The sequence below is a fragment of the Scyliorhinus canicula genome, chromosome 6, assembly GCF_902713615.1.
Source record: "Scyliorhinus canicula chromosome 6, sScyCan1.1, whole genome shotgun sequence".
Lineage (NCBI taxonomy): Eukaryota > Metazoa > Chordata > Chondrichthyes > Carcharhiniformes > Scyliorhinidae > Scyliorhinus > Scyliorhinus canicula.
The window spans coordinates 71,491,558-71,504,785 of record NC_052151.1 but is presented as its reverse complement, the minus strand read 5'-3'; the positions used below and the strand labels follow the sequence as shown (position 1 = coordinate 71,504,785).

General features: G+C 44.6%; 1 protein-coding gene across 4 annotated transcripts in view; it reads left to right on the top strand.

Moving 5' to 3' along the window:
- The window catches only part of tfap2d (transcription factor AP-2 delta (activating enhancer binding protein 2 delta)), a 105,313-nt gene that overhangs the window by 30,026 nt on the left and 62,059 nt on the right, over nt 1-13,228 (top strand). For all 4 annotated transcript variants that reach the window (XM_038799478.1, XM_038799477.1, XM_038799479.1 and 1 more), the window contains one exon: nt 7,552-7,717. In XM_038799478.1, coding sequence (XP_038655406.1) covers nt 7,552-7,717 — 166 coding nt within the window. The remainder of the gene's footprint in view (nt 1-7,551; nt 7,718-13,228) is intronic.

Sequence of the window (13,228 nt, the reverse complement as noted above, 5' to 3'; positions counted from 1 at the left end):
GGCGGGGGCACTGAGTGTTAACCCTGACTCATGCCATGGAGTAGCGACGGTGGCCACCAGCTCCGTCAAGAACCACCCTCTGATGCGGCTGTTTCTCGAGGTCAGCACAGGTCAGAGCGGCACGACTGTGCAAGTGTCGTCGGCAAGTGCGTTGGGGCCCTCTGGCTCCAGAGCCCCCAGAGGACACCTGCCAAAAGCATGGAAAGCCACGGGATTAGGCAAGAATCTGGCTGCCTGAACCTCTGATGTGCACCCTGAGGACACACCTCGACATAGCGGTAGAGGTAGGAAGGCAAAGCAGGTCGAGGATCACTGAGGGCACTGGTGGGCGGGATAGGGAGGGGGTGAGGGGCGGTTGGGGCAGGGGCAGCACCATCAGGAAAGTGGGGAATTGTAAAACACAATAAACACCCTTGACCACAAACAGCATGACGCGGGCCGGCCTCCAAACCCTTGACCCATCTCTCCAGGCATCTGCCCCTCCCCATAGCACTCATTCACCCTTAGGCCGTGGACATGTTCCCAGAGTGGTGTCACATCCCCTGGATGTTCGGATGTTGGCTGCATGTGTGGTGTTGCCTCCCGCAGTTTTCAAGCACAGTGTCCATGCATCAAGGTGTGATTAGGATGCTAGTTAATGACTCCCACATGCCACAAGGTCCGCCCATGCACGAGAATCCATTTTGGTTGTGTGAACTGCTCACTTAACTCCGATTGGCAATTCCCTATGAGCAATAGCCTTCAGTCGTATGACCAGAGGCCTCGGCAGTCGGTGGGGGTGATGGGTGGTCAGTGGGGCAGTCGGGTAGGGACTAGGGCTGCCCCCGGAATGGGTACACACAATCCAGGGGCTTGCATGCTGGTGCTGCGAGCGGTGCTCCTCAGCCCTTCCCCCTCCTCTGCCCCTTCTTATGGTGGCCCATCCCTCTGGAAGATGCCATCCCATTCAGCCGAGGTTTCCCCAACCCCCACCGAGCACAGGAGCAGCAACCCCAGCGCCCCCGGGCTCTTTGCCTGTGAGCAAAGATGGCAACCCACCTCCACGGCTCCCCACCGAAGCTCATCCGCCAGGTTCACATTTTTACAAAAGGCGTATTAATTGGCGCCAGAGTGAGCACTTGCTGGGGAGGCCATTGGACATGGGGTGGCTCTCGTTAATTGTATGGAAATAGACCTTAAGTGATAATAATTGCTTTCTCACCATTCTACACCGAGATCCCAATTTTGCCGACGGGAGCGGGCCGGTTGCATCATAAACTGTTTGACACCTGGCCTGGTTCTCACTTTCGGCCTCTCCCGCTATTCACCGGTCTCATTTGGTTCGAGCAAGAGCGCAAGAAGACCGGAGAAGCACTCCCAAATGAATCCTGCCCTACTTTCTTATTAAACAATGTTCTTCTAACAAAATATAGGAATATCTAGAGGTAATTTTAACTATTTTCATCCAATGATAAATGTTAAAAATGAGCCACTCTGATTTTAGCAAAATGTAGAATTTTTCAGAATTTTGTTGGTAGGTATTAATTTTGGAGAGAAGTAAGTATTTACCTTCTTCATTAGAAGAAGTGTTTCAACTGCAAATAATTAAACTAAGCCTACAATACTCTTCATGGGCAAGAATTTATAATTTATTGCATTTGCCTGGATTTAATCCCAAGGTAAGTGCTTATAATTCATGATATTTAGCCGTACAATTAATTTCCTGCAGAAGGGACTCCATTGTGTCTCTATTTTCTATGATGCTGCAATATTTGGAAAGTGCTCCATTTTACGAATACTTCAGTTATATTTGACTGATGATAATATCACTAGTTATTATCCACAGTCTTTGAGAATGTGTTAACTTATGTGTGTCGCTCAATTTTGTATTTAAACCATTGTCTCAAAAATACCCTTTATTTTACATCCATAGGGGCTGGTTTAGCTCACTCAGCTAAATCGCTGGCTTTTAAAGCAGACCAAGCAGGCCAGCAGCACGGGTCGATTCCTTTACCAGCCTCCCCGGACAGGCACCGTAATGTGGCGACTAGGGGCTTTTCACAGTAACTTCATTGAAGCCTACTTGTGACAATAAGCGATTTTCATTTCATTTCATTTCATACATAAGTGCATTTATTGATGTGTAAGTAGAAAGCCCATAAGAAGGACACAGATTGTTAGCAAGATTACTTGACAGCAACTCAGTGTGTTCCTATAAAATTCTTTGGTTCATGTTCTTAGCACAGGCATTAACTCATTTATTTAAAGCAAATGCGTCAATAGATCTTATACTAATATTTCCAAATGTAATTTCTTACACACTATCTAACGAAAGTGGCTAAGACATTAACATTTTCTCACAATAATTACATACTAATGAGCTCAAAATATATTCCCATGCTTTCATCATTCCTTTAAATGAATCTTTTAGCCTTTCAGAAACCGGCATTACTAATTACCCAGTTGCTGATTGCTCAATAAATTTGGAATGCATAGGACCAGCATTTCTACTTTATTCTTCTAAATATATAAATCACAGTTTCAATTATCTCAAGTATGGTTCATATATTTTTTAGACCTAAGCCCAAGATAATTCTAATTAATCTAATTATGCAAAATGAATTGCAAGTCATTAGATACGACTGATCTCATATTTTCAGCAATAAGCTTCGATCTGAGGAAGGATGGGCCTGAAATGGGATTGCAAAATTGAATGACATTTAAAAGGTTCATAGAGAAAGCAGAGTCTACTGAAATCGTACATCTTCATACAGTGACACCGTGTTTTATAGGGATAAAGTGTATGTCCATAGTATGGTTCAGTAGAAAGCAACATAGACTCAGACATTTTATGGTGTGTTTTGCTATTCATCATTACTCTCATGAAATGTTCCTGTTACCTGCTACTCTACCATCAAGGGCCCAAGCCTATACTTGGCAGTATTCCAATGACCTGTTGGTGATTATTCTCAATTGCGGGAAATAAGTTTGATATTGAAGTGGTTCGAATTCTGGTGACAGGGATGTGCTGAGCGAACACACAAAAGGTGGCTCTACTCCTGGAAACTCAAAATTAGGCACTTCTAACCCGAAATAGCCCGCCGCCTCACCCACCTCCAGCACCATCACAATAAAATAAACACGCCAAACAACAACAACCCAGCAGGAGCCAAAGAGATGGCAGAGGCAGTAAAAGCCGGGAGAGAAAGACTGAGGTGATGGTGAACACACGGGACAACGAGGACACGGCCACACCCGAATGGGATGGACTACCAGGACATATGCCGGGCTGCCTTCCGATGAACGAATAGAGGGAATTCCTAACACAGTAACTCCAAGAGCTCAAGCACGCCATAAATGTGAAATAATGGCGACGGTGAAATAGTGGTAGTGCAGGCGTTGGCCACCCTGCAAGCAGCGCCTGAAAAGACGGAATGGCATCTAGAGATGCAGGAGGCAATGATCAGAGAGCTTCAGATGGCTGAAACTGACCAGAGTGATTGGATTGCTTTACTGGAGACAGCGATAGCAAGGTTGGTGGCGACGCAAGGGACGCTAAAGGAGGAGATCGCAGACCAAGAAAATCAATTGTGCCGCCATAACCTCTGCATTGTGGGCCCACCGGAGGGCACTGAGGGTAGGAACTCTACGGAGTACGTGGCCCAGATGCTGGGTAAACTGGTTGGAAGGCATAGTTTCCTCAAACCCCCAGAAGTGGACAGAGCCCATAGGTCACGACAACCAAAGCCCAAGGCCGGGGAGGAGCCGTTGGCCATCATTATGAAACTGCACCGGCACCAAGTCCGGGAAAAGATCCTGAATTAAGCAAGACATACAAGGTCCTGTAATTGGGAGGGACACTCATTCCTGGTGTACCAGACATGGGGGCAGATCTGGCCAGGCGCTGGGTGGATTTTAACAAAGCCAGGGCGACCTTTTACAGGAACAATGTGTGGTTCAGAATGCTGTACCCTACCAAGCTCTGAGTGACTTTCCAGGGCAGGGAGTACTATCTCACCGCACCATCGGAATCAGATGAATTTGTGCACAAGGAAAGGCAATGAGACCATCAGTGAACCAGACATTTAATATATAGGTCAAGAACAAAAAATGTAGAGACCATTTGGATGGGACTGTACCGCATTTTCTTCAAGTTTGATGTTGAGTCCCAGAAAGGAGGGAGTGAAAGCAATAGGACAAAGGAGAGGGTGAGGAGGAGGAAAGTGGAGGAAGAGGTACGCATCAGTCAGAGGGAGGTATAGATCGACCCTGGTGAGGGGAGCGGGGGGGTGCACCACACTAGCGGGTGAGCTAGTTCAGGGAAGTACGAGGCAGGGGATTATTACCATTCTATTCCAGAAAGCCCTGCAGATTAGAGTCCTAACAGGTATTACGGTTCAAGCTAAGCAACCAATGGATGATAACAAGTGCCCTATACTTATTGATTGCTCAGTTCTAGTATTATCCAAATGACCATTCTTCATATTTGACTCGAGATAACATAAGAACATACAACATAAGAACTAGGAGCAGGAGTAGGCCATCTGGCCCTTCGAGCCTGCTCCGCCATTCAATGAGATCATGGCTGATCTTTTGTCGACTCAGCTCCACTTTCCAGCCTGAACACCATAACCCTTAATCCCTTTATTCTTCAAAAAACTATCTTTATCTTAAAAACATTTAATGAAGGAGCCTCAACTGCTTCACTGGGCAAGGAATTCCTTAGATTTACAACCCTTTGGGTGAAGAAGTTCCTCCTAAACTCAGTCCTAAACCCACTTCCCCTTATTTTGAGGCTATTCCCCCTAGTTCTGCTGTCACCCGCCAGTGGAAACAACCTGCCTGCATCTATACCCTTCATAATTCTATAAGTTTCTATAAAATCCGCCCTCATCCTTCTAAGTTCCAACGAGTACAGTGCCAGTCTACTTAACCTCTCCTCGTAATCCAACCCATTCAGCTCTAGGATTAACCTGGTGAATCTCTTCTGCACACCCTCCAGCTCCAGTACGTCGTTTCTCAGGTAAGGAGACAAAAACTGAACACAATACTCCAGGTGTGGCCTCAATAACACCTTATACAATTGCAGAATAACCTCCCTAGTCTTAAACTTCATCCCTCTAGCAATGAAGGACAAAATTCCATTTGCCTTCTTAATCACCTGTTGCACCTGTAAACCAACTTTTTGCGATTCATGCACTAGCACACCCAGGTCTCTCTGCACAGCAGCATATTTTAATATTTTGCCATTTAAATAATAATCCCTTTTGCTGTTATTCCTACCAAAATGGATAACCTCACATTTGTCAACATTGTATTCCATCTGCCAGACCCTAGCCCATTCACTTAATCTATCCAAATCCCTCTGCAGACTTCCAGTATCCTCTGCACTTTTTGCTTCACCACTCATCTTAGTGTCGCCTGCAAGCTTAGATACATTGCCCTTGGTCCCCAACTCCAAATCATCTTTGTAAATTGTGAACAATTGTGGGCCCAACACTGATCCCTGAGGGACACCACTAGCTACTGATTGCCAACCAGAGAAACACCCATTAATCCCCATTCTTTGCTTTCTGTTAATTAACCAATCCTCTATCCATGCTACTACTTTACGCTTAATGCCATGCATCTTTATCTTATGCAGCAACCTTTTGTGTGGCACCTTGTCAAAGGCTTTCTGGAAATCCAGATATACCACATCCATTGGCTCCCCGTTATCTACCGCACTGGTAATGTCCTCAAAAAATTCCACTAAATTAGTTAGGCATGACCTGCCCTTTATGAACCCATGCTGCATCTGCCCAATGGGACAATTTCCATCCAGATGCCTCGCTATTTCTTCCTTGATGATAGATTGCAGCATCTTCCCTACTACCGAAATTAAGCTCACTGGCCTATAATTACCCGCTTTCTGCCTACCTCCTTTTTTAAACAGTTGTGTCACATTTGCTAATTTCCAATCCGCCGGGACCACCCCAGAGTCCAGTGAGTTTTGGTAAATTATCACCAGTGCATCTGCAATTTCCCTAGCCATCTCTTTTAGCACTCTGGGATGCATTCCATCAGGGCCAGGAGACTTGTCTACGTTTCGCCCCATTAGCTTTCCCATTACTACCTCCTTAGTGATAACAATCATCTCAACGTCCTCACCGGTCATAGCCTCATTTCTATCAGTCACTGGTATGTTATTTGTGTCTTCCACTGTGAAGACCGACCCAAAAATCCTGTTCAGTTCCTCAGCCATTTCCTCATCTCCCATTATTAAATCTCCCTTCTCATCCTCTAAAGGACCAATATTTACCTTAGCCACTCTTTTTTGTTTCATATATTTGTAGAAACTTTAACTATCTATTTTTATATTCTGAGCAAGTTTACTCTCATAATCTATTTTACTCTTCTTTATAGCTTTTTAGTAGCTTTCTGTTGCCCCCTAAAGATTTCCCAGTCCTCTAGTCTCCCACTAATCTTTGCCACTTTGTATGCTTTTTCCTTCAATTTGATACTCTCCCTTATTTCCTTAGATATCCATGGTCGACTTTCCCTCTTTCTACCGTCCTTCCTTTTTGTTGGTATAAACCTTTGCTGAGCACTGTGAAAAATCGCTTGGAAGGTTCTCCACTGTTCCTCAACTGTTTCACCATAAAGTCTTTGCTCTTTGAGATACATTGTCCTCACTCAAAGCTTATATATGTCCAGTTCCAACAAAGGTTGATGCATAGCTATCATGGGCACCAACATTGCTATATTTGCCCTTCCTAACATAGGAGTGCTGAAGGCCACTGTTACAGTCATATTGTTACCTTTATTAGTATCAGCTAATTCAACACAGGGTTACAATTTGGGTCTCTTTGATTCATCTGCTCGCTGGATAAAGTTGCTGAGAGTGTACGTGTAAATACATAAAGAAAACATTGAATCGCTCAGAAATTAGCGTGCTACTTCAAAATTGGGCTAAATTGGAAGGTCTACAAGCGAGTTCTAGCACTCTTGGTGCTGCACTGGCCCAAATGAACAAATTGACCACAGACTGGGGCAAGTAGAGAATTTTGTTCTGTCTGATTGAGTCCCATAATACATCGTGCAAATAATCACTGGGAGATGTATTGGATATAGTTTGGTTCACATTACATTTGAGCACTGCAGTGTAATAGTAGTGAAATAGAGGATTTTGCCAGAACTGTCAGTGGGAAAAATCACAATAATCTGTCAACAAAGAAATCAAGTCCATCTATGATGGCCTTGTAACAGTTTTGGTGCAACATCTGCAAATGAAGCTTCCTTGCTCATGTTTGTTACTTGAGATGCCTGCTTTGTTGTTTAATGTTGTTGATCACCAATGAAATAATAACTCAGTTATCCTGTGTGTGATTAAATCTGCATCATCAGCACAATTTAAAAGTAAGCACTTTGTCCAGTTTCAGGATATTTCAATGCTTATTTTCCAATTCATGTGCAAAATAATTTTTGAAATATTTCATGTAAAATGTGTTCGTGTGCACACATTTTTAAACTTTGCGTACTTCAAAAAGAATCACAAGATGCATACTTCATAATCTGTTTCATGTTTTCCAGGTAGCACCTGTGTTGTAAATCCCACAGACCTGTTTTGTTCTGTTCCTGGACGTTTGTCTCTACTCAGTTCCACTTCCAAATATAAAGTGACCATTGCAGAAGTGAAAAGGCGCCTGTCACCACCGGAATGTCTCAATGCTTCTCTTTTAGGAGGCATCTTACGAAGGTAAATTTTAATGCCAAACAACAATCTGCGTCAAACCTATCAGAAAGATAAATCCTACAGCGCACATACACCAAATGTCTTATTAAGCCAAATAGCCTCTTCTCATCCAAACTTTTCTTGTATTCAATCGATTAAGATGTTCATTGAAGCACCACGGTAAAGTGTACAGAGAGAACCTGAGGACCATTTTGTTGCCTTGGGGGCCATGTAGCAATCAATGTTGATGGCAAAGGTTTTCCCTCTGTCAGATGGTTGAAATCAATCCAATTTATAAGAGATGACATGTCATTAGGTAGTTGGGATAGTAAAAATGCATTCATACGATTACAATAAGGAGCAAGACTACGGACCAAGGGCTGGGAAATGGGATTAGAATAGATAGGTGCTTGATGGCCAGTGCAGACACGATGGGTCGAACGGTCTCTCTCTGTGCTGTAAAACTCTATGACATTCTTCTGAGGTTGAGATTGCTGAGAGTTAAGATTGGTGTTGTAACCTGCATGGATCCTATTGGCTGGGACAATTGGTTATTCTGTGAATATGAGGAATATGAGCTCCCCAAAGAGGTGGGGGTGGGATGGCAGGCCAGTCACTAATAGTTGCAGCTGCATAAATAGAGCTGGCCAGTGTGGTACCAGCTGGAGAAGGAAGCAGTAATAAACCACTGCTGCTGTGTATGTATTGTGAATAAAGTTACTTTCTGTTTGACTCTACAAACTCGTGATGGATTCTTTGTGGCCCTCACAAAAATTGGGTTCCTGCTTTATCTTAAATCAAGAACCTTGGTGTTATCATTGATGGGAGTGAAACCTTATTGAAGCAGACACAATTCTTGTGCAGCTCAATAGGGTAGGTGCAGGATGAATATTTCTCATGACTGGGGGTTGGAGTCGGGGTAGGGGCTGGAGAATTCAGGCCAAAATGTGCATTAGGAGGCGGCATGGTAGCACAGTGGTTAGCACTGTTGCTTCCCAGCGCCAGGGTCCTAGGTTTGACGCACAGCTTGGGTCACTGTCTGTGCAGAGTCTGCACATTCTCCCTGTGTCTGCGTGGGTTTCTCCTAGTGCTCCAGTTCCTTCCACAAGTCCCGAAACACGTACTGTTGGGTAATTTGGACATTCTGAATTCTCCCTCTGTATACCCGAACAGGCACAGGAGTGTGGAGACTAGGGGCTTTTCACAGTAACTTCATTGCAGTGTTAATGTCAGTCTACTTGTGACAATAAAGATTATTATTATCACTAGTCTTGTACTCCCCACTCCTCTTTTGTTAATCTAATTGAATACTCTATTCTAACTGAACTATAGTGATATATCATTTCCATGCATCTTGTGTCTGATAGTTAAACCAGATTAAAATGCCCAGGTATAGTCAGCACAGGCAGTTACCCTGTTACATCAGACATAAGAAACAGCACATGTTATATCTGCAATTGAGAGGCATGAAATGAGTTGAAACAAGTAGGTATTGTACTATCTATGTGAAGGCTGTGAGAGTTATTTTGTTTATTACATAGAAGAGCTCAGTAAGATGTATGGTAAAATTGATATTCTTCTAATCCACTTTCAGTTGCCAGTGGGATTGGGAAAGGGTTTGGCCAGAATTTGAAAATTATGTTCCTGTAGATCGCACTCGATCCCAGCACCTCGGTAATTGCACGCAATTTTCAAAGGGAAGGCAAGGAGGTGCAGAGCGGGAAACCAACTTGCTTCTGATCAATGGCCCATTAAATTCCTTGAAAAGTTTGTTACTGGACTGGAGAGGGCAGGAATGCAATTTTCAAAGCTGGAAGCGCCAAACTCAAACAGCCCGGTGCACAATAATGCACATTTGTCAGGTTCAAACAGATAAAAGTTAAAGATTTTAGTAAATGTTGAAACATTTCAGAGGCTGCGTGTTCTTGCTCTAAATTGTGTTCTTTACCTTGCATTTGCATGGGGAGGCGATTAAGTAGCGGTATTATCGCTGGACTAGTAATCCAGAGACCCAGGATAATGATCTGGGGGCTCAGGTTCGATTCCACCACGAGTAGGCTTCAATGAAGTTACTGTGAAAAGCCCCTAGTCGCCACATTCCGGCGCCTGTTCGGGGATGCTTGTGCAAAAGTTGGGAGTGCTGTCTCACAGACCTGTTAAGCAACAGCCTGAAGTAGTCATACTTACAGAATTATACCTTACAGACAATGTCCCCGACACCACTATCACCATTCCCGGCCGGGTATGTCCTGTCTCACCGGTAGGACAGATCCAGAAGAGGTGGCAGCACAGTGGTATACAGTCGGGAGGGAGTTGCCCTTGGAGTCCTCAACATCGCATCTGGAAACGACAAAGTCTCATGGCTTCAGGTTAAACATGAGCAAGGAAACCTCCTGCTGATTACCACGTACCGGCCACCATTAGCTGATGAATTGGTACTCTCTGTTGAACACCACTTGAAGGAAGCACTGAGGGTGGCAAGGACACGGAATAAGCTCTGGACGGTCGACTTCAGTGCCTATCACCAAGAGAAGTGCAGTAGTACCACCAGAGAACGAGCTGGCCAGGTCCTCAAAGATGTAGCTGCTAGACTGGGACTGCAGCAGGTGGTGAGAGAACCAACAAGAGGGAAAAACACACTTGACCTCATCCTCACCAATCTGCCTGCTACAAATGCATCTGTCCATAAAAGTATCAGTAGAAGTGACCATCGCACAGTACTTGTGTCCCACTTTCACATTGAGTAAACCCTCCATCGTGTTGTTTGGCACTACCATCGTGCTAAATGAGATAGACTTCAAACAGATTTAGCAACTCAAGATTGGGCATCCATGAGGCGCTGTGGGCTATCAACAGCAGCAGAATTGTATTCAACCACAATCTGCAACTTCATGACCCGGCATATCCCCACTCTACCATTACCACCAAGCCAGGGGTTCAACCCTAGTTCAATGAAGAGTGATGGAGAGCATGCCAGGAGCAACATCAGGCATACCGAAAAATGAGGTGTCAACCTGGTGAAGCTACAACACAGGACTGCATGTGTGCCAAACAGCATAAGCAGCAAGTAACAGACAGAGCTAAGGTGATTCCATAACAAACGCATCAGATCTAAGCTCTGTAGTCCTGCCACATCCAGCTGTAAATGGTGTTGGACAATTAAACAACTCACTGGAGGAGGAGGTTCCACAAATATCCCCATCCTCAATGATGGAGGAGCCCAGATAATTTATGCAAAAGACAAGGCTGAGGCATTCGCAACAATCTTCAGCCAGAAGTGCCGAGTGGATGATCTATCTCGGTCTCCTACAGAGTGCCCAGACTCACAGCATCACAGATGTCAGTCTTCAGCCAATACAATTCACTTCACATGATATGAAGAAATGGCTGAAGGCACTGGATGCTGCAAAGGCTATGGGGCCTAACAATATTCCGGCAATAGTACTGAAGACTTGTGCTCTAGAACTTGCGGCACCCCTAACCAAGCTGTGCCAGTACAGCTACAACACTGGCATCTACCCGGCAATTTGGAAAATTGCCCAGGTGTGTCCTGCACACATGGAACAGGACAAATCCAACCCAGCCAATTACCACCCTATCAGCCTACGTTCATCATCAGCAAAGTGAAGGAATGATTCATCAACAGTGCTATCAAGCGGCACTTTTCAGCAATAACCTGCTGACACTTGGTCAAGTTTGGGTTCCGCCTGGGTCACTCAGTTCCTGACCTCGTTACAGCCTTCGTTCAAATATGGACGAAAGAGCTGAATGCCAGAGGTGAGGTGAGAGTGTCTGCCCTTGACATCAAGGAAGCATTTGACCGAGTGTGGCATCAAGGAGCCTGAGCTAAACTGGAGTCAATGGGAATCAGGGGGGAAACTCTGCTGGTTGGAGTCATACCTGGCACAAAGGAAGATGGTTGTGGTGGTTGGAGGTAAATCATCTCAGCTCCAGAACATCACTGCAGGAGTTCCTCAGGATAGTGTCTGAGGCCCAACCATTTTCAGCTGCTTCATCAATAACCTTCCTTCCATCATAAGGTCAGAAGTGGGGATGTTTGCGGATGACTGTACAATATTCAGCACCATTACCGACTGCTCAGATAATGAAGCAATCCATGTCCAAATGCAGAAAGACCTGGACAATATCCAGGCTTGGGCTGACAAGTGGTAAGTTACACAAGTGCCAGGCCATCTCCTACAAGAAAAGATCTCACCATCCCCCCCTTGACATTCAATGGCATTACCATCGCTGTATACCCCACAAACAAAATCTTGGGGATTACTATTGATCAGAAATTGAACTGGACTAGCCATATTAATACTGTGGCTACCAGGGAAGGTCAAAGGCGAGGAATCCTACAGCAAGTAACCCACCTCCTGACCCCTCAAAGCCTGTCCACAATCTACAAGGCATACGTCAGCCGTTTAATGGAATATTCGCCACTTGCCAGAATGAGTGCAACTTCAACAACATTCAAGAAGCTCCAGGACAAATCAGTCCCCTTGATTGCTCCTCCTTCAACAAACATTCAAACCCTCCACCACTGATGAATAGCGGCAGCCATGTGTACCATCAATACGTTGCACAGCAGTAACGCACAAGGTTTCTTAGACACCGCCTTCCCAACTCAAGACCACGACCATCCACAAGGACAAGAGCAGCAGATACCTGGAACTTCACTACCTGGAGGTTCCCCTCCAAGCCACTCACCACCCTGATTTGGAAATATTGCCTTTCCTTCACTGTTGCTGAGGCAAAATTCTGGAACTCCCTCCCTAACAGCACAGTGGGTGAACCTACACCTCAAGGATTGCAGCAGTTCAAGAAGGCAACTCGTCACCACCTTCTGAAGGGTAACTAGGGCAATAAATCCTGGCCTAACCAGTGAAGCCCACATCCCATGAATGAATATTAAAACAAATTGACCATTTAGTAACTTTTATGTGTAATGTGACACTTTGAGGCGTATCCTGCTCTCTTCTGCAAGGTGTGGGTCCTATGATGGCTGCTGTCTACCTTTGTTGCTTATACTCTGCAGGCAGCTCCCACATCCTGGTAATGCTTAGTGACACAAATTGAGTATTGTGCTTGACTTCAACTCAGTTAGAGCATTTCCAGATAGTGTGACAGGATCAGGACCTAGATGTTATCAGCGCATCACGTTCCCAATCCCATTTTGAAAATTCAGCCTATGGTGCCGTTTCTTTTCTAAATTTCTTTAAATTCTTTCATGGGATGTGGAAAATGCTGACAAGGCCAACACTTATTATCTACCTCTCACTATAGCAAAAAAAAAATTGTCATCAGTGAGAATGGTGATTAAAAACCTCTACCTAACCATAGTGCAAATTAAAAAGTGCAAAGAACATCTTAAAACTATGTACAGCAGCTCGAATGTCGTTATTCTGTCCAGTTTCTCACTGTAGCACTCAAATGCATCGAGTTTGCACTGAGTGCTAAATTTGAGTGCATTTGAGTGCAATAGTGAGAGTTTGGTGACTGAGGGATAATAAGGTTCATTTTTATCTAAAG